The sequence below is a fragment of the Ciconia boyciana genome, chromosome 3, assembly GCF_034638445.1.
Source record: "Ciconia boyciana chromosome 3, ASM3463844v1, whole genome shotgun sequence".
Lineage (NCBI taxonomy): Eukaryota > Metazoa > Chordata > Aves > Ciconiiformes > Ciconiidae > Ciconia > Ciconia boyciana.
In genome coordinates this window covers 122,404,985-122,431,175 of record NC_132936.1, presented here as the reverse complement: position 1 = coordinate 122,431,175, position 26,191 = coordinate 122,404,985, and the positions used below count along the sequence as shown (strand labels likewise).

The window sequence follows — 26,191 nt, the reverse complement described above, 5'->3', positions numbered from 1 at the left end:
CTCTGGGACCTCAGTGCTGTCTCATCCCGACTGATGAAGTTAAGGGGATTAAGAACTAAACCCCTTTTGTTTTCTCCCAGCGCTCTGAGGATGACCACTGGCAAACGCTGACTTGCAAGGGTGACTGCTGTAATTCCTATTTGCTTCAGGCTCCTCTCTACAAGTAAATGAAAAGGGCCAGCGCAAAGAGAGGATAAAACTTACCTATCCCAGAGGCACATTTTCTACAGAATAGTCAGTGCTTTATTACTATTAACAATTATGAATACTAACAATTATTATAATTATTTCTTATTAACAACAACAACATTATTTCTATTTGCTTTGGCTTGTTTTAAAATTTAGCACTTCCCTTATGCGAAAGGACATACATCTTGGTGAGACGCCCCTCTGGCTAAACCAGATAGCCTATACAAGCTTTATTTTTTCCAAGGAAACATCTAGTGTTATTCCTATCAAAAGAACAGTAGCATCCATAGAGCAGATAATTTAGAGTGTTTCACCGAGACCCTGTGAAATACATTATATTGTCAAGTGTCTTGCTATCTGAATAGAACTTAAAATGTTTATACACAAATCTGAAGTACAGTGGGTGCCTCCCTGGTGGGCAGAACAATTTACTAGGCTTAAAAACCAAATTATACCCCAAAGCAGGTATCATTCTATAAGAGTAATAAGAGTAATAGCTCTGTAAGGAAGCCCACAGAGCATCAAAAATTAAAAAATAAGATCGAAGAAGACGTTACAAAGAATGAAACATATGTTGTGCCACGTTAACCTGTCCTGAAGTCACTTACTACAGAGAAAGTGTGTGCTGGGGGCTCGCCAGTAGCCGCAGCTTTCCTGGGAAGCGCAGTATTTGCAGAAAGAAGCCAGAGATTGAGAACTGCCATACCCATGGCCCAGATTCCCAAACCCGAAAGCCTAATGTTAGCGCCAGGGCCAGAAGTACCCAGGTTCAAAGGTACGACTTCAGTGGAAAGACTGAATTGCTGATGTGGGCGTCTCAGTTTGGGAACGTAGACTCCCGTTACTGCATCACCAGGCTGTGCGATCCATCAGCGAGCAGAGGGAAAACCTCCTGGGACTGAAATACAACAGCAAGAATCACAAAAGATGGGAAATTCTAGCTCTAACTTAAAAAGCAAAACAAAAACCTTGGAAGAAAATGTAGCAGAAAAAGGCTACATCCAACGTGATATAAACACAGTTATCCTGGTAATTAGTTTCATAGGAACTAGACTAGTTTTTGCAATTTTAAAGGCTTTATAAACTGAAAAGAACAACTCGTGTTTCCATATAAGGAGGGAATTCTATTTTTATATATATCCTATATCTATTTATACAGATTTCTTTTCTGATTTTTTTTAACCACTTACTGGTCTCCAAATTTTTAAACTTAAGGAATTTTCGAAGTTGCTGCAGGTAAAGTAGACAGTTAAAAGCAAAGCGTTATTTGCAAAGGTTGATGGGCTAAGATTTATGAGGCCTTTGTTTCTGTCTACTGAGATCATGTAATGGAAACCTGTACAACACCCCAGCATGCATGAAAAAGAGAGCTCGAGCCCTACCGCAGGTGCAGCTTTCACTGGGTCCACCATGGAAAGATGGGATTTGCTATAGTCAATACCCCGTGTTTATTAAAGGGCGTTTTTCAGCGCATTGTGCAATTTAGGAAGGATCAATGTTACAATAAATGAAGGAGCGCCGGGGAATTTTATGCTACCGTTACTGTCATACATTAAAATCAATGGGGCGCAATCTCTGTGAATTAAAGCGCGGTACTCTGAAGCTGTAGCTCTCATTTCATTTCCATTGCTCTCTGGACAGGTTTGGCGTTTGCTCTGGAGCCCGGTGACAGTAGACATCCTTCATGGTGTTTCTGTAGCGGTCTGTCCTCCAGTGATAAGCTATAATGGATCTGTCTGTAAGAAATGCTGTCTTGCCTTGTTTCCAAAAGGAGATGAAAAACAGCTTCTGCGCTCAAATACTGTATTAACCTTGACAATAATGAAGTGGGTAATTAACTGTTTTGCCCTAATATGACCTTGCATTTATTGTCTTTAAAACTACTATACTATATACACTCGTGAAGAATATATCATCCTTTGTCCTCCCGGAGCTGCGTTTTCAGAAGTCGATGAGGATTTAAAATCTCAGGGTAAAAAAAAAAGGTCTTTTAAGGAAATGTCGCCCTTATAAACAACCAGTCTAAACTCGGATTTTGCTTCTAGCTAGCTTCTCCCCTCATCTGCATTATACATAAACTAAAAGCACAGCCTATGCGTATCTGAAAATCAATTTTTTTCTTAAGAAAAGGTGCATAAAGCACAGCCGGTCAAAGTAATCTAAGTGTAAGTGATGGACGTGTTGGTAACTTATCTTCTTGTGTTGCAAGACATTCAAAGTATTTGAAGCTGTGTTCATGACAGCACGTTTTAGTCCTCAGTGTAAGCAAACGTGAACATCACTGTCCTGGAGAAAACCTGATCCTTGTCATCACGTCAGAAGGAAAACTCGGGCTTTCCCTGCAAGTAACAGAGTTTTATAGCTGCAGCCAAGGCTGTAAGAGATGTCAGGGTCTGCATTTGATCTGTTCTCACCAGGAGAACAGGCTGTGAGATCTCAGACCAAGCACAGTCCTTAGAGGACCTCAGAATAGCTGGAGACCCTCAAAACTCCTGGAGATGGCTGCAAGTGTGCAGCAAAAGCCTGCTTTTCCCAGCAGCCCTGGGCCAGCATGTATGGGCTCCTTTCCCTTGTTTGTGAGGCTAAATTTTAAATCTGAGCTGCCATCTTGAGGGCTGACACAAGGATCAGGCTCAAAGGGGAAGATGGGAGATGAGAGATAAAGACCTGCCCGCGGTCTCCAATGGCTGACTTTACACAGATAAGTAAGTATGCTGCCAGGAAGAAAAAGCGATGGCAAAATCCCCACGACCAGAGAGCTCAGCTGGGACAGCTGTTTTCAAGTAAGCAGGCCCACTGTGGTTCCCATGCTCATGGCAGAAGGGCCCAACCAATGCTGCATTGCCACCTGCAGGAGATGAGCTTGTGCATCAGCCTTGGACATTAGATAAAAGACCATGTTTAAATGAAAGCACACGAGTCCCATCTATTTTTTGGACAAAAGGGGTTTGGAGACAGAATTTAAGGATTGGGTCTGTGCTGAAGTCACATCCCTCTCCTCTGCATTTCCTCCCACCTAACGTAGGTGCAAGTGTCTTGGGGAACTCATTTGAACATTGTGCTTCCCAAAAGTCCCAGGGTTAGGAAGTTGGCAACTTGTCCCCTCAGTCTTGGCACAGTGGCCTTAGCACTGGGTGACCTCTCCATGCAGCCGGCAGACCTGCTTCTCACCAGCGGCCACCCCAGGGCTCTCTCCCTTTGGGTGCCATCTGCTCCCACCACCAGTGCAGGGTCCTCTTTGTAACCACGTCTATGCTATGTCTGTACGGTTGTACCGTGAGGGAAGTAATTGGATATATTTGCTGCTTTGAACTCTGAGATCTGGATCGCGCCAAAACCCAGCTTCTGGCTGTGGGACCACCAAACTTCATCCTGAGACAGAACTGGAGACGATACAAATTATGCCAGTTAGAAATAAGTGCTGCATTTGGGCAGCTGTCTCCTGACCTTGGCAGGCAATGAGCAGATACAGACAGACAGACGGACGGGCTGGCACCAGCGACACGCACCAACCAAACACCTCATTTCCCCATGGTAATACAAAACATTAACCTAAGCGGGAAGTTTAGGGTGCTTGTGCTATACAGCATTACTCTGGAAACATGCCTTTTGCAACAGAAACTCATCAGATAGGTGGCGAGAAATGGTGTTGGATGGGAAGAGACGTCATTTATCACTCTGCACCCTCCAGTAGTGTCCTGCGGGATCTGCTCCAGTTTTGATCTACAGCCTGTCTACAAAACAGCTGTTACTCAGAGTTAGTCACAAGGAATATACAACAGACAGGAAAGTATGTCAGAACATTTTTTCCTGAAGCCTGTAATTTAGAGCTTGGTTTACACCTGGAAGCCTCAGAGTTTATAACATTTCTGTTATGAATTCCTTCCCAATGCTATATATTCTCATTCTCCCCATAAAAATAATAATTAAAAAATTAATAGTTTCTGGTATCCCACAGCTCCCTCCTAGGGGAAGGAGTTCTGCAAATTTCACCGGTGTTGAATGCCTCAGCTGGGCGAGGAGGTATGGGTCTCCGCTCCCTGGACCAAACAAGCACTTTACACCATAGAGTCACCCAGCAAAACCAGGAGCACGAGACTGTGTCACCTGCCCCTTGCCATGAAGCATGTAAGCATGCAAGCCATGATGCTCTCTCATGAATTTCTCTAATCCCTTTCTAGGAGATCCAGAAATTCCTGTTTGGGACAGCTCTTAGACAGGACCTTTCCCATGCACAGGAGAAATTAAATACAAATGAAACCCCCCCAAAGGAAAACTCAGCCAAGTCCACCTCTGTGGTTTTCCTAGCTGGGAGGGCAGAAGCCCCCAGACATGAGCCCATGGGTGCTGGAGGATGTGCCATGTCTGGGATGTGCTCCTCACCAGAGCTGACTCAACATCACTGGATACGAAAAAGCAAGTTTTACTCTGTCCACCCACTATCATTCGACAAGTTTTTCACCTCCCAATGGATGCTAATAGCAGCAGAGCGTACAGTTTCTTTTTTGTGTTATGACAGAAGAGGCAACGGATACCCGTACCGACACCTTGTCGCAGGTAACACCATGCTTTCCAAGGGGAGAAGGTCACTGCAGGTAACATCAATTCAGAAATTCCTCCCTCAGAGAGGCTGGTTTATCTCTTCCGTATGAAGTCCCCCCCACCATTCTGGTTTCCTTAATATTGGACTAGAGATGCTGAGCTTGGGGGAGCATAATGCTGGGCTATCCAACAGCTGTGTTGCTCCAGGACTGTGCCCTTCTCTCTCTACTAAATTCAGTGGAGTAAAAAAATAAATCATTCTCACAATTTCTCCTTTGGAGGAGGGATGGGTCCCAAAGACTCCTTCCCATGCATCCACCTGTACAAAAATAACTCCCACTTGCTTCTGCAAGTGCTACCTGACAAAACACCGCAGCTGCCCTGGGCTGAGCTCTGCAGCGTGTTTTGGTGGGACTTGTCCATAGGGGCTGGACTGAACAGGTCAGATGAGCCATCATCATCAGGTTCCTGCTGCTGCAAACCAGCTACGTGGAGACCCATGAAATACACCCCTCTATGCTGCAGTCCCATTTCTGAGCGCGTATCAGCATCGCTGAATTTTTTTTGCTGCCGCACAGCGAAGTCACTGCACGGCAGAGAGCTCAGCTTGGTAACATGCAGCCTTCAGGTGTGTACATCCAATACTATCACGTTAATTAACCTGATACTGGCAACAGCACAGGATAGGACAGAAGCTGGGAAAACACTGGCATGGCCACATGTTAATTATTGGAAGATGTAGATGATGATGATCTACATTGATGATGCAGAAATGAAATTTACTCAGCCTGAAAAATACATATTACTTGATGGATCAAAATAAAAGTACAGCTGAAGGTTTGAGAGAAGTGTAATATGCTTAACAACAACACTAGTGCCAGCTGTTTAAAATTCTTCAAAAGTAAAATGATGGAAAACTATAAAAAAAGGCTAACCAAAACGGCACTGTGTAATTTGTCACCCTTCCCAGCAGTTTTAAAAGTTAGTTGCCATAACAACGAGAGCAACATTTCATTATAATCACATTCACCGGTAATTCTTTTGACATTTTAAAATATAGTAACTTTAACAAAACATTTAGTTCTAAAATTCCACTGAAATGCCTACATTCTAGTAACTTTTCCTTTTTTTTTTTAAATACACAAACATGGTTATTATATGTCATTTGAAATGCTATTAGAGAGTATTAAATGTCAAAAATAATTATTCTGGGTCTATTTAAAACACATCAGGTATGTGCAATTTTATATGTAATATGCATACACAGATCTCAGACACACAACAAATGAGAGTGAAATGTGACTTAAAAGTTTTAGTTTGAGTGAGAAAGTTAGCGTACTTACTACTGATGAGTTATACAAGCACTTCACAGGGAGAGGAATGGAGAATTCCACAGAATTTCTATTTCATAGGACTTAGGACACTTCAAAATTTTCTTTTATCCCAAGACGGAATGAAAAAGCAAAATGTCCCACAAGATGAAATCCCTCAAAAACATTAACTGTGGGAATTTTAACTGCCCTCTTAATCGTGCTGCATTTTCCTAAGGCTGATAGCAATCGTTTCAGCACAACAGCGCACAGAGTGGACCTGCTAAGCCAAAAAGCGGCATCAAACCACACCAAAGACTGTAGGTTTTTGGCCACATTCTGGATAAAACCCGTCCATCAATGTCAAACTTTCCTATTTTGTCAAATTAACATTTTCTGGCAGGAAAAGAAAAAGATGGCTGACTCGGAAAGCCTGTGGCCAGCCCTGCTGATGAACACCAGCAGGACCAGGTATCGTATTCTCCCCTTTTCACAGCCACGTCATCTGCCAGTGCCTCTGTGCTAGTGGAATTCTTTTTTTTCCCCCCACGGAAGTTGTAAAGCAAATTCAATTTACTGAGGTATAGCTGTGGTCCAGGGACCGCTGGTGTGGTTTCCGCACCATGCAGCATCCCGTGGCGGTTACAGGGGAACCCTGCAGCAGCGGCACCCCAGAGCTTTCCACCTGGGCTGACTTCAGAGGCAGCTAAAAAACACTAAGCAAAATTGGGGATGTTTGGGACAGACGACAAAAATCCTTCCCTCCAAGAAACACAACTCCCTTTTTTAGTCTTGTAACACCAAGACAGGAACAGACTAGAAACTTGTGACATGTCACAGCTCCAGGACCAAAGTCTGCCGCAGGCAGGGCCGTGTGTGACTTGAACAGGTTTACGTCCAAATAAAAATGATAGAATTAAGGGCAGTTAATATAAAGCAATGAAGCTCCAGTGTCTCTAACTGGTACCTCAGAAATCTGGTCTCGGGAACTGGTTTGTGCCTGGATTACTGATGCGCTACGGGAGAGATGTGGGAATGACGCCTTCTGCACTACAGCTCTTCATCCTCAGCCACGATGCAGGCGCAGGGAACAGGAGATGAAGCAAGGGGTGGTGGCAATCCTGATGCCTCTCTCAGCTCTGGCATCACCACTTTCTAAGCAAAATGCATTGCAAAAATGCATCTTAAACCAGGTGTGAACGGACTCTGCTGCCCATCGCTTTGAACTGGGTGCAAGCACTCGCATCAGCTGAGAAACCGCAGGAAGGTGAGATAACAAGAGGATCCTACAGGGGCTTGGGGCTAGCCCAAATGGCTGCAGTTTTCTGAAGCCCTCTCTGCAGCCACAAGACAATCATCGTCATCCTTAACACTGTATCCACCAGTTGTCCCTACATCTAATATCTGCAGCCTAGACTGTTATTTTTCCAGGTTTTTATGTGGGGGAGGTGTGAGGAAAATAAAAACCCGCTTTTCTCAACAACAGCATGAGAAATCGCAAGCAGTAAACAAACACTCAACCACCACCTCCCCAAATACTTCAGCTTTGATAACCTACTGCGACGCTTCACAGGAGCCGTGGGTCTCCCACACGGTGCCGACACCGAGGCACCCACCAACACTGCTTCTCTGGCACAGAGTCAGTATTTTACATCTATACGTGATTAGTGCTGGGAACTGGCGGGGCACAACATCGTCTGAGCCTTCCCAGGGCTGATATGCATTTAAAAAAAAAAAGTCTTTCTACAATCAAGGTGCATGACACCACTGCAGGTTTTATTCTAGGGGCCTGAAAGGTGTCGGTGTGGGATTTTCACGGGGAGAGGAGCCCTGCGGTAGGGTGGGTGGTGTAAAAGACAGTGTCTCATGATTTCAGTCTCGCTCACCACCACGTACGTTTATTGTCATGACTATGCGGTACAGGGGTACTGACTGCCACCATGGAGAACACAGCTTGCTCTCGACCAACAGCGCCAATTAAAAAAGCCTGAAGAGAGGGACAGTCTGTAATTCATAAAATCGCACCACAGCGTAAACCATCTTTGCAGCTCAGATGACATTTCCCCAGATGAGGTTCCCCTTGTGCCCTAAACATGCCCATTAACAAATGCAAGGCTGATGGAGCATTAACCCAATTAATGATCCTGGCACTTTTTTCTCAGTGAAGTATTTCTGGCTATGGTTTGACTGAGCTTTCTGAAACACTTAAGTAAATTCCAGTGTGATAAAATTTTACGCTAGGGAAGTAATTGCCTTCATCTGACAGCTCTGGCAGTGGGGAGCTTGCTTAGGAGGGCAGAGGCTCTTGGGTCACTCCACTGCGGTCACGGTCACCTCCCCGCTTTTAATTAAAATAAGGATTTTGACGGTCTGATAATTTAAAAGAAACAATTTAACCTGTATTACTTTTTGCAGCGATTTACCACAGCAAAGGAGGTTTTATATATGGCAGATGCTTGAAGACAAAGTCAACATTTCTGTTTCAGAGCGTACGGAGGCCAGCTTGAGAAGCTCCTTGTGCTCTGCAAGCTGCGGCGCAGGGTTGTGAATTACCTTCCCACTTCATAAATCATCAGGCGAAGGCAGCGAGCGGAAGAAGATGCTGATGAGTGCCTCAGTCCCAAGTGCCATGCAGCCGGCGTTTTGCAGATTGATGGAGCTCATCTCCCACGAACCCAGCAAAGTACCCCTCGGGGTCGAGACGGTCACTGCAGTCACAGCCCTGCATATTTGGGATTCACACACTGAGGAAGGTGGGATGATGTGTGTAGCGCACTGGCCATGCTGGCAGGGAAGGGACCATCAAGATAGAGCAGGAGAAATCACCCTGCAGCCGGCGTCGTGCCGAAAAATGCCTCAGTCCCACGGTCTTAAAAACACTGAGAAAGTTTCAAGGCACTTCGCTAAAATTGTGCGTTCCTGGCCACACACATGTAAGGTGTGCTTTTTAATCTATTAATGTCTCTCAGTATTATGGGCTCCTTCATCTTCTGAAACCTCACTCTTTGATTTTAGAGAATTTAGGAACTTGTATTAGCAAAATAAAAACACAAAATAATTTCATATGCATTGTAAATTGCACTATTCTTTCTTCCAAGGAAGTATATTGGTTTTCCTCTCAAGGACAGCTATTAAATGGCAAATGCAGCAATAGGAATGCCCTAAGTGGTACTAACTCCCACTGAGCCATTTTCACCTGCAAACATGGACACAGAGCAAAGAGTGCCCCTGTGCAGAAATCTAACAGTTAGGTCAAATTTACAAGGCAGGTGAGAGGAAAGACATTAGGAGCTTCCCGAGCTGATATTTTAATTATTCACTTTTGTAAACGAGAAGTGCAAATCAAACACCTTCTCGATGGGAACAAACCAAGGCAGATAATTTCAGAGGATGCTCCGCGGCAGAGTAACTCACAGGGGCGATGCCTGGCACAGCACCGCAATATCTCATTTACAAGAAACCACTGAAACATTTCTAGGGTAATCTCAATTTGATTCGATTTGCTGGGCTGAGCTGCCACCAAGTGCACTCTGTCCCCAGCGGCAGATTGATCCTGACACGCTTAACAAATTAATCTGCCCGACAAAGTGCTGCTCCCTCCCCTTCCTCCAACTCCCCCGGACAGCACGAAAAGTTGGGAAGAAGGAGAAGGGCTGTGCAGCCGCTGCTGTTAAGAGAGAAATGGGGCTGCTCCCCCTGGCCCAGGGTTTGGGATGGGAGTCAGACCTGATCTCCTGCCCCAGGGTGTTTTCCCAGGGTGGTTCATAAAAGCCAGTGTGTTGAAACCAGTTTTCTATGCCTATATATCCCAACGCTCCTGGAAAGTGCTACTTCATACCGAAATGTAAGTCTTAGCAGTAAGGATCTTCACTTGCGCTGTGCCTGGTGGGAATTATTAAATACAAACTAGGATGCAGATAGCAATTACTGTTTTGTTCAGACTACAAAACTGTAAAATTCAGTAAAATTCACAATGTCTTGCTATTCTTTTAACTGTGTGATCCTGATAGCTAACTAAAGCCTGTTGGATCTGATATTGACAAATAAAAAGCAGAAATGCTCATTCTAAATAATTCTGTTCACTTTTCTCTCTCCAAAGACCTGTATCTGAAATGCCCTTTTTTTTTCTGGCCTGCACAGTTCATTCCACAGACAACAGAAAAGGCATTTAAAAGTCTCTGCAGGCAAGTCAGCATTGTTCCCCTGTAATACACAGCACTTGTCTAGTGTAATTGGATCCTGAGTGACGGGGAAGACAAGAAAGAAAGCAGCAAAGCACTTCCAAATTCCTAGAGAGCCACCAGAGCCCAGATCTAATCATGTCAGAGCAGGAGATAGGAAAAAAACCCACATCTACCCTGGAGCTTTGGCTCCACAGGTAAGCAAGCTGCTTGGCAAAATTATTTTCCCCCTGATCCTACTACTCTTTATGAGACAAACTCTGCTGGGATTGAATAAACTTGGCTGTTTGGTTATAATATAGAATATGATTTAATGGGACTACAACGGACTAAAACAAGTTCATTAGGAGATCTAGGAACAAATATATCATGGAGATGTGCAGAATGTGTAGTTACTGTATGATTATTGTCATTGCATGGTTAAATGGAAATGGAAGTAGCGAACACTGCCCTAGCGCTGATGTGGAGTGCAAATACTGCGTGACCAATTTTATATGGAAATCCCCTCCACAGACCTGTTACGAAGCGGGCTAAAACCCTACCTTGAACAAATGCCATCAGGATGCCCAAGCAGATTTCTCATTACCTCTGCTGTCTAGGCTTTTGACATGCAGGGAGATGAATTTCCAGAGATTTCTTGCTGCCACCTAGTGTTTCCCACTCCCAGCCACTGACGAAATTTTCTAACATCAATGCAACTTTATATCTGAGGGACTTCAGCAGCACTATTGGAGGTTTGGCCAGCCCAGGGAAATAAGAAATCTCCTGGGGTGTTTTATTCCATCAGCTTTCTCAGCTGAGCTAAGCAAGAGCTCTCTGGACTATCTGACTGAAGCTTGGTAAAACACATTCAGCCTTTCTACGTGTTTACTGGGGAAAGCATTTACTGCTTAGACTTTACCGTTTATTTTCCACGCTTTGCTCCGGGGGATCACTGCCATGGTACAGGAACCAGAAGGATCCTACTGCCGCAGCAGCCGCCCCGAAGCACCACCTCCACCTGCCCAAAATCCTGCTTCTGGCCTCAGAGATCTTATGGGTCCGTGCAGGGAAAGTTTTGAAGGCAAAAAGCTTGGCTAAACAAACAAGAAGGAAACAACAGCCACGTTAGCAGCAGTGGAGCCAGAGCCCTCCACCTCCTGGCAGAAAGCTGGGAGCATGGCTCATTTATCAGGGGCAGGCAAGCAAGTGAGAGGAGTTACTGGAACAGTTTCCTATAAATTTGTCTTCAGGGACTAACTTCCACGTTAAAAAAAGAACCTGATTATGAGTGTCCTTGCTCAGGATCTAATTCCTGGCTCATTTCAGGTTATACAGCGCTACCTGGAGAGTATTCCCAGTCTGGTATTCCCAGAGGAGACCAGATTCAATTTCTGAAACACTGACACTGAGAGTTTGCCCCTTTTATGTGTAGATCTACAGGTTAATGTGTTTCTTGAGCTCTAAAGCAGGCTAGTCTGCCTCAGCAGATGTAGACCGTGAACTCTAAATTTACGTTAAATCTTTACTTAGCGTATTGCAAAGTTCTGCTCGCCCTTGTAAGCTCTCATTAATAAACTTAAAGCTTGCCTCCAACACTAACATTACTCCAACACTAATATTACTTAAAATCACAATGCTGATGCAAACAGCATTTAAAAACATTATTTTACTAATTATATGAATCTACTTCTACCTACAGAAGTGTGTAATCTATATTATTGTCTATTATTGCTGCAGGCCCAGGTAAGGTAAATCCCTTCCCATGTGAGCAGACCAATACAAATCAATGTCAAGTGTTGCATGAACAAAGCTTACTCATGACGAAGGATTTCTGAACAACATCCTTACATCTCCACCCTGCAGACAGCAAACTTCAACACTACTCCAGGGAAGAGCTCAATGAGCTCAGCAGGACTGTGCACGTATAGGCGCAAGCCTGCCTCCGAGTATCTGCAGGAGCAGGGTATTGGTAGCACAAGCTCCTTCGGGGACGTCAGGGACCTTTTAAACGAGGAACATGATCAGCAGGTAACTGATTACGACCCCTCCAAGGCAGAGGAGCAAAATGATGCACTTAAAGCCTTAGTGCAGTGCTGAACTTGTCTACACGGTCCAACGTGAACCAAAGCATTGTTCCCTACCCAGCACTATCTGCATTAGCTAGAGGGACCACCTCTGAAAACCACATTTCTGCAGACATTACTCCTGGGTCATTTGAGCACACTTAAAGGATAGAAATAAGACAGAATGTGAAAAACTTGTTTTGCCACTTACAGTATTTATTCTGTGTGGTGGGAGAGTTTTTTTTACTGGCAGCCTCAGTGTTTGTCTAGGATGGCCAGGTCCTGCCTGTAAACCCTGATGCTGGTGTCCACAGTTCAGCTGCAGACAGACCCTCCAAGCATACCTGGCTGAACCTGAGGGGTTTGTTATGAGGGACAAATATCTTGGTCAAAAAAATTATGTGAATAATTGATTTTCTGGTTCATTAGTTGAACTGAAAAACTGAGGAACATTTTGTGTTTTGAGTCAATCTGAAATTATAATGCTGCTGCTTTTTCTTCTCCAAATGAGGCTCTAGAAAAACAATTTCAAGTCAGGCTGGATGAAGTGTTTCAATAGTGTGAAACACAATGGTACGAAAATGAAAGAGCTGCTGCTACAAAGCCAGTCAGGAACTTTGCTGTTCAGAAAGCCAGAAACTCAAAACTATAAAGAAGAACTGAGAACGCATCAGTTAAAAGCACCATAGGAAGAGGTGCTTCCTTAGAATAGAATAGGACTAGACTACTTCAGTTGGAGGGGACCTACAACGATCATTTAGTCCAACTGCCTGACCAATTCAGGGCTGACCAAGTTAAAGCATGGTATTAAGGGCATTGTCCAAATGCCTCTTATACACTGACAGGCTTGGCTTCATTTTATGGTGACTCTAGGTTGCCAGTGTGACACTGTAGTAAAAAAAATCCATGCACCAGTTAATGTACTTTTGACAGAGATGAAGATGTATTAATGTCACTGAATGTATGTGGATATGGGTATGGAGAAGACCTGAGGAGGGTGCAAGGAAAGGAGAAACGAGTATTACTGGAGCAATAGCACTCTTCTCCCCTAACTTTTGTCCTCAGGCAGTTTTTCACCTCACCTGACCTCCCTGCCCAGGGTCCATCGGTGGAGAGGGATGGCAGCTCCTGCCATGGTGGTACCAGAAGACAAGTTGCTGTAACAGCCCTGCTCTGGGCTGCTTCCCAGGGTGCTTCACATCCAAGGCTGCTTTAATCTTTGAAACCAAAATATTTCAATATTTTCACAGAAAACTCTGAAACAAACAATTTCTGATCTCCAGACGTATCCTCTTCCAGCTGACACTCTTTACCATGAAGCTGCGTTTTCCATAAAATGAACTACTCATCTGAAACATTTCTTCCTAATCTTTTATTCAGGCATTGTCTCTTGTCGAACTCAACTTCACAGGCAGCAGCAATATTCTTCTAAAAGACTTATGTAAAAACCTATAATTTTCTGAAATCAGACAATCAGAAATAAAACCAAAAGTTTCCTCTGTACAACGGAGTACGTATGAGAACATATTAACCTAGTGATACAAATTATAAAAAACTTCTGAGCTGTGTACTTGCATTTATTCGTACTGTGGCTGATTTTTGTTTGTACAGTGGTAGATTTCCTGCAAGATTACACAAAATTGGCAACTCGGCTCTTCTCACACCAAGCGAATGTCGCAGTAAGACACGTCCATGGACACTAGGTGGCATATTTGTATTATATCTGTAGAGGGGGGTACGGAGATTAACTGAAGTAGTATTGTCACTTAAAAACGTGGTAAATCAAATAGTCCTCAAGAGTGAAGCATTATCCCTTTGAAAGAAAAAGCTTCTACTTAAATATGTTGCCGTAGTTTCTTCTGGCACCACGTAGCATCAAACGCATTCCTGTTTAGTGATCAAAATAAATTGAAAGTGGGGCTGCCTTCCAGGACAATTGCAAATCTCACCGTAATCACTTGTAGATGAAGATAATCACAGAAGAACTGAGGCTGGAAGGGACATCTGCAGGTCATCCAGTCCAACCTCCTGCTCAGAGAAGGGCTAACATCAAGGTTGGGTCAGGCTGCGCAGGACATTGTCCGTCAAATTTTGTCCTCTCCAAAGGCTGAGATCCCACAGCCCCTCCGGGCTGCTGTCCCGCTAGTCAACCACACTTGCTGGCAAAACATTTTCCTTCCACTCAGAATTTCCTATGCTGCAAGGTGCTGGCTCTTGCCCTTTTTGGAGACACCCCCTCCACCTTCTCCAGGCTGAGCATGCGCCAGGCCCAGTGTGCGACTGCGAAGCATGAAATTAGGAAACATGAGTTATTAAGCACGATTTTTCACGATGTGGTTACAAGGAAGGCCCACAAGATGTCAGCAGCCTTCCAGGTCCTGTCCCGGCAAGAGCAGTACCATGAGTCCACAGCATCCTGGTGGGACCGGAGTCAACCTTCTTCAAGCAAGAAGTTCAGACTGTCCCATCTACAGAGGTACCACGGGAGGAATAAGTAAAAAGAAAGAGCTATCAAGAAGGAGAGGTAAAAATTTGGGAGGGCAAGGAAGGTCAAGACAACCACAGCTTTGTCCATCTGCCCCCAAGCAGCAGGCAAAGCCTTTGAGCAGCTCTTTATTTCTAAAGCCTCCTTTTCCTAGTCAGGCAATTACACTGTGCAATTCCTCACCGGAGGAGAGAGCTGGGGGTTATCTAATGAGAGCTGGACATTTCTGACCGCTCAAGCCCAGACAAGAACCCCAGCTCATCTCCTCTCTTTGAGTCTTTGGCCACTCAGCACTCCTGGCCATGGCTCTGTGCAAATGCTCGGTGTGCTCCATCTAAGCAAGGAAAGCATGTAAATATAGGGAAAACCTGACACCTTCAACGAGGCTTGAATTTCATTGCTGGAAATACTTTAAGAGGCCAAATAGGATGGGGAAGAGAAATATCTGCTTTTCCTTCTGTCAACATGCACAGTAAATGGAAGCTTTGAATTTCCTGTCAGAGCTATTAAAAGGGCCATGACCAGTAACTCATTTTCTGATTTTTTTTCCCTGTCTAATAGAGAGGCTGAAATATAGCAGTAGAAGCTTAGAAAGGTTTTAAAGATTACAGTTAACTCGCCAGTACTGGGATCAATGTTTGAGAGGCAGAAATGAGAAAAACTAAAACTAGTAAGACAAAACATATAGATTAGACCACTGAAACAGGAGGATGAAAAAGAGAGAGAGAAGCCAGTGACCCTGTGGCCTGTCCCCTACAGAAATTCTCTGCCCTGCAACACCCACACATTGCAGGACACCAGGTAAATGAACTGCTGCAGGTTAATGGCACAATTAAAGTGCATCTCAAATTAACGTGTATCTCAGCCCAGCCATGGGGCATTCAAGGGCATTTTGGTGAAGTGATAGAAAGGACGTTGTTTGCTCTACTTTTTACGCAGCTCACCCCACACAGCACAGAAGAGGCTCCTTGATTTTGCCGACAATACAGCATCAATGTCAAGCTGAGGATCTCGCTCTGCTTTTGCAGGCTGAACACTGACCCCTCTGCATCGCCAAGCTGTGCTAATGCTCATCTCGGTGCATGGGGCAGCAAAAGCCCTCATCCCCTTACACCCTGTCTTTTCAAGGGAAGAAAATGGGGGAGAAAATTCAAGAAACCTGAAATTCCACCACATGAGCATGGTTGGATTTACTGCAATGTGCTCAGGTGAGAAGGACATGCGGAGGTCCCAGCAGGAAGGATTCAGTCCTCTTGATGCCTCTATATATTTGGCCACCCAAATACTCACAGCCACCTCCCTCCTTACTCAAGGACAAACCCACCACAATGTCATCCTCAAGTTGGGTACCTTGATCTTGCTGATGGTATGGATGGGTGAGACTACCCATCAACAAAAGCAAAGAGATGGAGGCTTCATGCACGTACCAGCACAGACAACTGAAGAATAACCCCAGTGTGGTGTTTTTTCAGGAACAAATGGCATTTTTTCCTCCAGTAACTGACAGAACTGAGGAGGCTCAGCTGTTCACTGCACTGGGAAACATGAGAAGGGATTTTAACAAGTCTTCAGTGCCGTCCTGCTCCCACTGACAGCAGCAGACATTCAAGCATCTTAACAGAGCATCTTTACAAAGCCAATGCTAAGTTCTTTTGGCAAAAATCCCCAAAATAAGAGTTCTGGTTGTTTGTTTTCCTAGTATTTTCAGCAGAGTAGAGAAACCATGAAGAATGAGTTTTGCTGCCTAAGGACAATGCATTTGCTTAGTTATTGATCCTGAAGCTTTCCAAAAACCAAAGGGTGGCAACAACCTGGAGCTCCTGTATAGCGTAACGGTGATGACAGACCAAGCATATTGTGTGCTGAGGGCAAACACGCAAACTGTGAGCTCCGGGTACACACGGGACAACCACAAAGTATTGAAGCAAGAGGCCAGAGGCATGGCATCAGGATCTCAGACTTCATTAAGCCTATTTTAAGTACCAGAAGACAGAGACGGTTCACATTTTTCTTGCAGAGATGTTTTCAGTGAAAAATTAGCCTTTTTTCAACTCCCCCTGTCTCCACACCCCAAACCTATCAAGATCAGTGTCGCTTTTTATTTTTCATGAAATTTTCTGCCACATTTTACTGACTCGTGTTAGCATCTGAAATACACAATACTCTGCTGGTATCTGGGTCATCCACATCGAGAAGGGGAATCCCATTATTGTCTCTCCTTGTACTTGAAATGAATGAATTTGTACAGTCAGCTCAGGTTTGGATTCAAAGGCTGATATTACCATGACAAGCTGCCGCCACCCACGTGCAAAGGCACTACAAGCCTTTCATCCCAGCCAACACAGAGGCAGGGTGATGACATCCCCCAGGATATTTGGGAGCCCAGGGCGTTGCCTCATCATCGCTGCTGCTGCCTTTGAATATAGATGGAGCAGTTAGAATATTTATCATTTATTGGTTTTACCCAAAGGGATACACTATGTACCATCAGATCCTACCTGCTTTGCAGACTGAGAAACAAGCAAACACCACTAACCGGGAAAGCTACAAAACCTGCAGAAGTCAAGAAAAAGTCTCTCCCTTGCTCTGCTGCAGCTTTGGGTGAAGCCCAAAGCAAGCAAACACCAGTTCTGTCTTAAAAACAAGAAACCGTGCTCTCAAAGTCTACCTCTATGACCTGTGCTAACTCTTCAGTCACGAAGGAGACCTATTAGCAGGAACACTTCAGCCTCACACCATACAGGTAGTCAATACTGAAGTAATTAAACAGAGAATAAATTTGGGAGTGCAGAACAGCGGAGTTACAGAGCTGCTGTATGACCTGAAACCACAGCATGAAGTAACTCTGACCAAATGCCTCAGCCTGACTTAATACTGTGACTCAGGACACCATTATGAATCTTCTGCTATACCTCAGTGCATTCACAAGTGTGTTAATTAAACTATCAGCTGCTGGGTGGAAAAGATAAAAGTTGTAAACAACTCTGAATCTTTGGTTCCTATCTTCACGAACTGCAAGTGTATTTTACATCTTCATTTCTCACTAAAGTTATGAAATCCTCAGTGCCTAAATAACCTTTCAACTGAACTAAAGGTGCTGGTGCATGTACACACATAAACAATTCCTCTAAATTAAATGATTATGCTGAACTAGTTTAGCAACATTAAATATTCTTAAAGTGGCCACAACTCAGTTTCTCTCCACAAGTTAAGTTATATCAAAACAAGGCATATTAATTCTTAATAAATATACAGTAAAATGGTATCTTGCAATAGAGTTAAAAGCAAATTCTCAGATGACAGTCAATGCCTCTTAGTTGCTATTAAAACTATTATGGAGGTCCATTTCAATAGGCTGTAATTGAGCCTCGGATAGGGAAAGTAACAGGAAGGTGAAGGCACAATTTCTTGAACCCTTCAGTCTTAACCCCATTTCCTCATCTAACTATACCTTTGGAGCAGTGGCATGCAATTAACTGCAATTTGGGTAATCTGCTTCCAAATTCACATCTTTCATCTATGCAGAAAATCCTTCCTACGGGTCCCTCCACAGATGGGCTTGTTTGTGCTCAGCTCCGCAGCCACTGCTAAGATGGGTACCAGGTTGCAGGCATCCTGTCCCCAGGACACACATCCCGGGAAGATGTCGTGGGATGCAAGGCTGCATCAAGGACCACCACGGCCCAAGGCTACACTGGAGGAACGAGCTCGGCTTGGGAGCTGCATTTTGGCTCCTGGCCACAGCCCCTTCCTGGCACAGAATGGTTTAGTTCAGAAGTGGTATATGCACTGGTATATGCACATATAGAGACCCCTGATATATAGACATATGTAGACCTCTGATATACAGGCAGAAAAGCAAGAATTGACAATGTTTTGGGAACAACTGACAGTGATTTTCTCCACTTCAAAATGCAGCAACTACTCATTTGGGCCTTGATCCTTCAGACCCCGCAGCGTGTATTGCTTCAGTGGGACTCTGCACATGAACCAAGCTATGCATATGTCCATTTGCAAGCCGAGACCCAGAGTCATATTGCCTGTATGGTGCTGAGAAAGCTAATACATTTTAAAACTTTTTAAGCTTATGGATTTATGGCTCCAGAACTGCAGAAAAGTTCTGCTATACCTTCTTCTGCTATACCTCAGTGCATTCACAAGTGTGTTAATTAAACTATCAGCTGCTGGGTGGAAAAGATAAAAGTTGTAAACAACACTGAGATCTCTGAATCTTTGGTTCCTATCTTCACGAACTGCAAGTGTATTTTACATCTTCATTTCTCACTAAAGTTATGAAATCCTCAGTGCCTAAATAACCTTTCAACTGAACTAAAGGTGCTGGTGCATGTACACACATAAACAATTCCTCTAAATTAAATGATTATGCTGAACTAGTTTAGCAACATTAAATATTCTTAAAGTGGCCACAACTCAGTTTCTCTCCACAAGTTAAGTTATATCAAAACAAGGCATATTAATTCTTAATAAATATACAGTAAAATGGTATCTTGCAATAGAGTTAAAAGCAAATTCTCAGATGACAGTCAATGCCTCTTAGTTGCTATTAAAACTATTATGGAGGTCCATTTCAATAGGCTGTAATTGAGCCTCGGATAGGGAAAGTAACAGGAAGGTGAAGGCACAATTTCTTGAACCCTTCAGTCTTAACCCCATTTCCTCATCTAACTATACCTTTGGAGCAGTGGCATGCAATTAACTGCAATTTGGGTAATCTGCTTCCAAATTCACATCTTTCATCTATGCAGAAAATCCTTCCTACGGGTCCCTCCACAGATGGGCTTGTTTGTGCTCAGCTCCGCAGCCACTGCTAAGATGGGTACCAGGTTGCAGGCATCCTGTCCCCAGGACACACATCCCGGGAAGATGTCGTGGGATGCAAGGCTGCATCAAGGACCACCACGGCCCAAGGCTACACTGGAGGAACGAGCTCGGCTTGGGAGCTGCATTTTGACTCCTGGCCACAGCCCCTTCCTGGCACAGAATGGTTTAGTTCAGAAGTGGTATATGCACTGGTATATGCACATATAGAGACCCCTGATATATAGACATATGTAGACCTCTGATATACAGGCAGAAAAGCAAGAATTGACAATGTTTTGGGAACAACTGACAGTGATTTTCTCCACTTCAAAATGCAGCAACTACTCATTTGGGCCTTGATCCTTCAGACCCCGCAGCGTGTATTGCTTCAGTGGGACTCTGCACATGAACCAAGCTATGCATATGTCCATTTGCAAGCCGAGACCCAGAGTCATATTGCCTGTATGGTGCTGAGAAAGCTAATACATTTTAAAACTTTTTAAGCTTATGGATTTATGGCTCCAGAACTGCAGAAAAGAGATGGTACTGCTGCAAGATAGTAAACTGATTTTTTTTCATTTTAAAACATCTTTATGCATTCATGCCAAAACATCCAGGGATGTTTTTGGTATTAAGAAGGGTTGTGGAACAAAGTTGCTCTCCTCCCCTAGCAGGAAAAGGTTTGCCTACTTTTTTCCTCATTATTCTGGGCCTCTATTATACAGTAAGACAGTTTATTACAGCAAAAAATCAAGACTTTGGTTTATCCCCCTTTTCCTGTAGCAACACCCAGCAGTCCTGATCAGCAAGTGATAAGTGCCCTTCAGGAGCAGGCAGTAAATGTAAGTTTAGCAAAGAGCACTTACCAAACATAAATACGTGGTCTGTGCTCTCAGGATTATCTGATTTTCCCTTGCTGCAGAAAAATCCACATGAAAATGAAATCCTAAATCTATTTTGCAGCTGCATGACAGCAAGATATACGTGGCTGGTGGGGTATAGGCTAACACCAGCACACAGGTGCGATTTACTGGGATGTTAGGAAGTACAATCCCAGAAACACTGCTAAATCAGGGCAAATTTGTCTACCGGAATCCTGAGCCTCTAAGGATGGGGATCCCAGAGCTGCACTGGTGCCCTGTCCAGTGCTGCTCTATCCTCCAAGCCAAGTTTTTTCCCCAGCTGTCCAGCCCGAACCTCCCAAGCCGCCACCTGGGGCTGTTTCCCCTCATTTTACCACCCGGCAAGGAGCTCAGCTCTGTCACCTGTGTTACCCCCTCCAGGCAGCGGCAGGTGGCAATGAGATCCCTCCCTGAGCTCCTTGCCCGGCTGAACAAGCAATTTAATTTTTGTCCTTTGGTGTACTTTTCCCTCTCTCCATTGCTCCAAACTGCCTTTGCCTAAAGCACTATTCTTAAATTAATTATCAAGGAGCTTTATGCTGCAGAGGAGCATGTTTTGGGCCTCCAGCGGGACTTGTGGCTTTTTCTTCTGCAGCCCGGGAGCGTGAAGGCATGGTCCCTGCAAGACCCATGACTCACGCTCTTCTGGGACACTCGTACAAGTTTTATACAGATAACTCTTTTTCCTTGCAGCTGTACTATTAAATATTTGGATTTGCAGCACACTTTGTACTTGCACACTTCCCAGCTGTGCCTGCCTCCCAGGACAGCCACTATTGGTATTACTTTGTTAAGGTTACATGCAATTAAAGGTAGGTTAGGAAGTTCAAAGATGACTTTGCACGATACCTTCATAGGAGCGAGCTGGATGGGAGTGATGCATGAGGGATCCACCATAGGCTTTGGCCTGTTTGCCGTGTCCGCCAGCAAGCTGTGCCACTGCTGAGGTAGTCCTGTGAACTTCTGCTCCCGGTGGTCAAAGCCAGTGTGGACCCGATGCTCGAAGTTAGAGGGCCCAGAAATTTCAAGCCTTTTCTTCTTCTTTCCAAACATGGTGGAAAAATCTGGAGAAGTCATAGGGAAACAGGAAAGAAAAGAAAGAAACCCCATCTTTATGCTTTGTTGCAACCTGCAGCCATTCTCTCTACTCCATAGACAATTTTAGTAGATGTTATTAGCCAAATACATATATGAACTTTACTCCACGCATACTGCCTTTGAGATCTATGCAAGGAAGACTGCATAGATCTTCTTCTCTGACCTCCTTATCTGACCTCTTCTCACAGGATCTGAGATTTTAAGAAATTAACCCAGTCTCTAATCTATATATGTTCATAATACCTTATGAAACAAGGAAATGCCTCTACTCCCAGGAGAGAAAGCCCCAGCTCCTATTTTCTACTCCTCTCTCTGCTATCTGCTCATGCTGCAAATTGCGTCCCATGAAAACTCACAGCCCTGAGCAATACCAGCAGCAGTGTATGGCTTTGCTTGGCGGACAGCATACGGTATAAGTGGCGAGCCATGCCCCGACACGCCACAAGAGCAAATGCACACACAGCTTTGCATCTTAAATCTATATGCCAGATCTTGGAGAAAAGACAACCCATCCCAGATGAGAGCCTGGCCCCGCTATGTTCATATCTAGATCTCGCCCAGCAGCAGTTAAAGGGGGATTTATTCCTACGCCATTTCAGCAATGCAAATAGATGGGAGAGCTCAGATCCAATTCCAACCTGGTCTAAGGGCTGTCATCTGCCTTCGTAAAGGGTCCTGCTTAAAAACAGTATCAGGTATCAGCTGCTATAATTATCATATTTACATGGCGTGACTTCTCCTTCAGAAGTGAAACGATTTGCCATGAGAGAGCCATGGGCCCGAAGTACCTGGGTTTATGCCCGGGTGGGTGCAGCTCGCTGGCTCCCAGCCAGCAGACTCAGGTAGGATTCATTACAGCAACAGCCCTACTCTTTTTAAGGTCCAGGAGGAAGGATCAGCTCCTTTGGTCTTTGCGCAGGTGGTATGGAGAAGAGAGAGGAGTCTGTCCAATGCTGGACAAGCAAGGAACTGGAGGCTGTTGGAGGAAATGTGGCCTTCCCAGCTCATACATTGCTGGAGAGACCTGGGTTGACCTGGCTGCCTGGTAAAGCTAATTGTTACAGCACTTACTCTACAGAAAGCGAGTGTTTTGGTCAACTATTTAGTTGTTATTTCCTGACAAGAGTGGGTTTGTTTGCCTTCCTCCTGCCTGCTTTGCCCCTCCTGAGGAGCCTGGGGAAGGCAGCGGAGGGTTGGCAGGGCACAGGCAGACAGCTGGGGCAAGAGAGGTTTCAGAGGCAAAGTGGAAGGAGGCATGAACTGCAGACTGAAAGGGATGGAGGTGTTTGCTCACTCTACTGGCATAGGAAATAGCCAATACACTCACAATCTGGATTAAGCCTTGGCTTTGGTGGTTCCCACCTTACAACAAAGTGGAGCCTAATGGTTATATTGAGGCAAGTTCAGAATTGACTTTCTGAAGGACTCCAGAAACCTGCTGTGTAAGGCAAGGAGAAATTCCTGGTCCCAGGGAAACAGACAGAGGTCCCGTTGCTTTTCAATGAAATACTGTCCTGTCCTGGAAAAGTCCTCTGCCTGCTTTCTGCCGTCTCAAAATAGTCCTCCACCTTGGTCTCATGGCCATTTCAAGCAGGGCTTGGTAAGCCCTTGAGCAGCACATGCCTGAATTAGTAGCTGGGCGAGGAAGCTGGCAGCTCTATAAAACCTCTTGTATCACAGGAGAGACTCAGCTGTAAAGGTGCTGCCCTGACTTTATGATTCAGGAGGTGGAGAGGAGAAGCTCAGGGAAGAAAATACAGCTGTGTTGCTACTGCAAAAAAAAAAGATGGGATGATAAATGGGGTATTTATTCCACCCTCATTCCCTTTTACTAGTTTATTTAAAGATCAGGTCCATTATTTGAAAATTGATTGCTGGCTGCTTTGTAAGTCCCCCCTTGTGTGTTTGCAGGTGATTATGTCTCCCTTGTGCCTATTTTCTTTAGATGGAGCAGACCTGCTTCTGTTGGCCTTTCTTCACAGGTCTCATCTTCCACAGCTCCCTCTGGCTTTGCTCCCCTTCTCTGAACTCCCTCCAAATCTCCTGCCCTTTTGACAGTCTCTCTCCATCTCCGTTAACTCTGGTATCTTCCTCACCTTCCTCTCCTGAAATCTTTTATGATCACCTTGCTATCTTTTTCCACTTCCAACATTGTGATCTTTTTATTTTTAATGTCAGTGGCATGTTGGGTACCTAGTGGCACTTGCGGAGGTGTTTCCAGCCTAACCCAAAGCTGTCAAGGTTGGTCTCTGGTCACAGATTATTTATTTTCAAGGCTCAAACAGAAGCAGCTGCCAGTTCAGGTAGCAGCTCATATTCACTGCTCATCTGCAGGGCTCTGCACATCGCAGCCGGCTGCAGATCAATGGCACCGGATTGATTTCATTCACCCTCTGGGATGTGAATCTATGAGGCCTATTGGAGTCACATTTTAAACCATCAGCTCTAGACATGTACTTCTTCATCTGATCAATGCCAATACTTGCAGGGTTTCCTGCTGGACTTGCACCCTAATGCAGCTGTTGGATGCTTGGAAGTCCTCTAGAGCTCTAAACTACATCAGAGAAATAAAAGCACATCGGCTGGCATACTGTATATTGCCTTTTTAAAAATATACAGCAGATTCATTCAACAAGATATTACTCTCTTGTTTTTAAATTGCTCTTTGATACGTTGCACTTTCTTGTTTTAATACCATTGCAACTAGAAGCAAACATGAAATTTGGCCCAGCGGGACCTTTACTTTCTCAGGAGAATATTTTAGTCTCAAACCTGATGCCAAGGCCATGTTTTTGCATGGGGATGGTGTCTGAGGCCTGGACAGTGGGACTTGCTCCTCTCTTTGGACTGCAGCTCGTGCTTAGGTCAGCTTAAATTGACTGTGAAGCTATAGCAGAAGAGACAGGGAGTAATAGTGGCCCCTCACACAGGAAGGAATGCATTCAGCCATGCAGGCAAATGCACAAATGCTAAGTGTCTTGGTGGCTGGAGAACATCCCCTGTGGGGCTGTGCCTGTGAAAGGTGACTGGGAAACCTGGCTGATGGTCTCAGCCCCATGGGAGTGGGGCAGGACTCCCCCCATGGCCACCTGGGCCAGCTCTGCAAACAGTCTCTTGGTGCTACCAAAAGGACCAAAGCCTCAACCGGCTCTTAAGGGTATCAATAATAAATGCTGCGCACTGCTGCTTTGCTTCATCAGCCAGCAAGGTTGCTGGCTTTCACTGCAAAGCAAAGCAAAGCTGACCTCTCCTGACCGTGGTCCCTCTAAATAACTGTAATTAATATATACAATCGCAATGAAATCACAATGAAACTTCATTTCCCCAGATTTCTCCCAAAGAATAAGAATGATGCTACTTGTTTTCCTTAGCTGTCTGAGGATGTGGGTTTGGGGCCACCAAGCCAGTGAAACCTCCCACTCCTGGCTCGTAAGAGCCCTGGTTCAGTCCCTAATAAGGTGCTTCTCCTTAGACCTCAAAAAGGAGAGATTATTTAATCTCTTTGCCATAGCTTTATTGGTATGATACAAAAAATAAAGCATTTACTCATTTAATCAGGTGTGGAAGTAGAAAACATCCTGGACAAGTGAATAAATGAGAAAGGTACCTCTTATTCCTAAAACAATTTGGTAAGCCTTGGAGAGCTAAGTGCTTTGAAGAGAAACAATGGACCTCTCCAGTTCCCCAGGATGCCAGATAGTATGTATACAACATAAATGTTACGAAATTTCTATCAAGAGCACAAAATGCATGTTATTAAAAAATAAGTTCATTCAGGCTCCTATCCATTCTCTGTCATGCAAAACAGCAAGCCTCTCGAAGTTAAGAAACCCTAATTTCCTAATGGGATTAGTTAGGAAAACATCCCACAGACAATGTGACAATTGCCTGCATTTAGCGGAGGCAAAGGCAGGTAAGTGGCTGCGGGGTAGCAATGCAGGGCTGCCCATGTGGCATCCTCACCCCACTCTCCCCATGCCAGGGCACTCACCCTTAACTTAATTCCTCCTGACAGCCTCCAACGTACTCCTGATCGTGCCAGGTCTCTCAGCAAATGCCATCTCTCAGTCCAGCTCCTCCCGCGTTCGCCCCCACTGAATGAAAGGAAATGAGGTCTCATACTCCTAATTTGTTGCTATTTTTGTGGGGATGAGCAGAACCAGGATGTCTGTCCTCTACTTGCATGTGCTTTGCCAATGAATAGTCTGGCTGATTTCAACACCACATACGTGGCACAAGGTGATACTCAACACGAGGCAGGCTGGGGGAGCCTGTCCTAACAACAGCCTACTATTGATGGCAGTGGGCTTGAGCTAGCTCCAGGGGAAAGAAAAAACCAGGACTCCTCATTATGTGGCTTCAATGGGGTATTTCTGTAGAAAGACTTCACTTATCCTTATGCTGAAATGATGTAGCACATTCATTTTGCGCTTATAAATGGGACGTTTGAAGGAGGTAGCTCTTCAGTTGCAACAAACAAAGAATTTAGTTAAGTGTGATAGCATGAGACCAAAAGCAAGTCTGTTCTTAACCGGGGGAGCCAGGAAAGAAGTTTGTATTCAGCTCAGGGCTGTGATGCTGAGGGGCTCCTCCAACCGATGGTCCAACCATAGCACAA

At 44.6% G+C, this 26,191-nt stretch overlaps 1 protein-coding gene across 1 annotated transcript in view; it reads right to left on the bottom strand.

Annotated features, from left to right (window-relative positions):
* The window catches only part of PAK5 (p21 (RAC1) activated kinase 5), a 45,280-nt gene extending 19,685 nt beyond the window's left edge, over positions 1-25,595 (bottom strand). The window contains exons 1-2 of the mRNA XM_072858571.1: positions 25,565-25,595; positions 21,325-21,539 (exon numbers count right to left, since the gene is read on the bottom strand). Coding sequence (XP_072714672.1) covers positions 21,325-21,528 — 204 coding nt within the window. The 5' untranslated portion in view covers positions 21,529-21,539; positions 25,565-25,595. The remainder of the gene's footprint in view (positions 1-21,324; positions 21,540-25,564) is intronic.
* Positions 25,596-26,191: the final 596 nt, after the last annotated feature.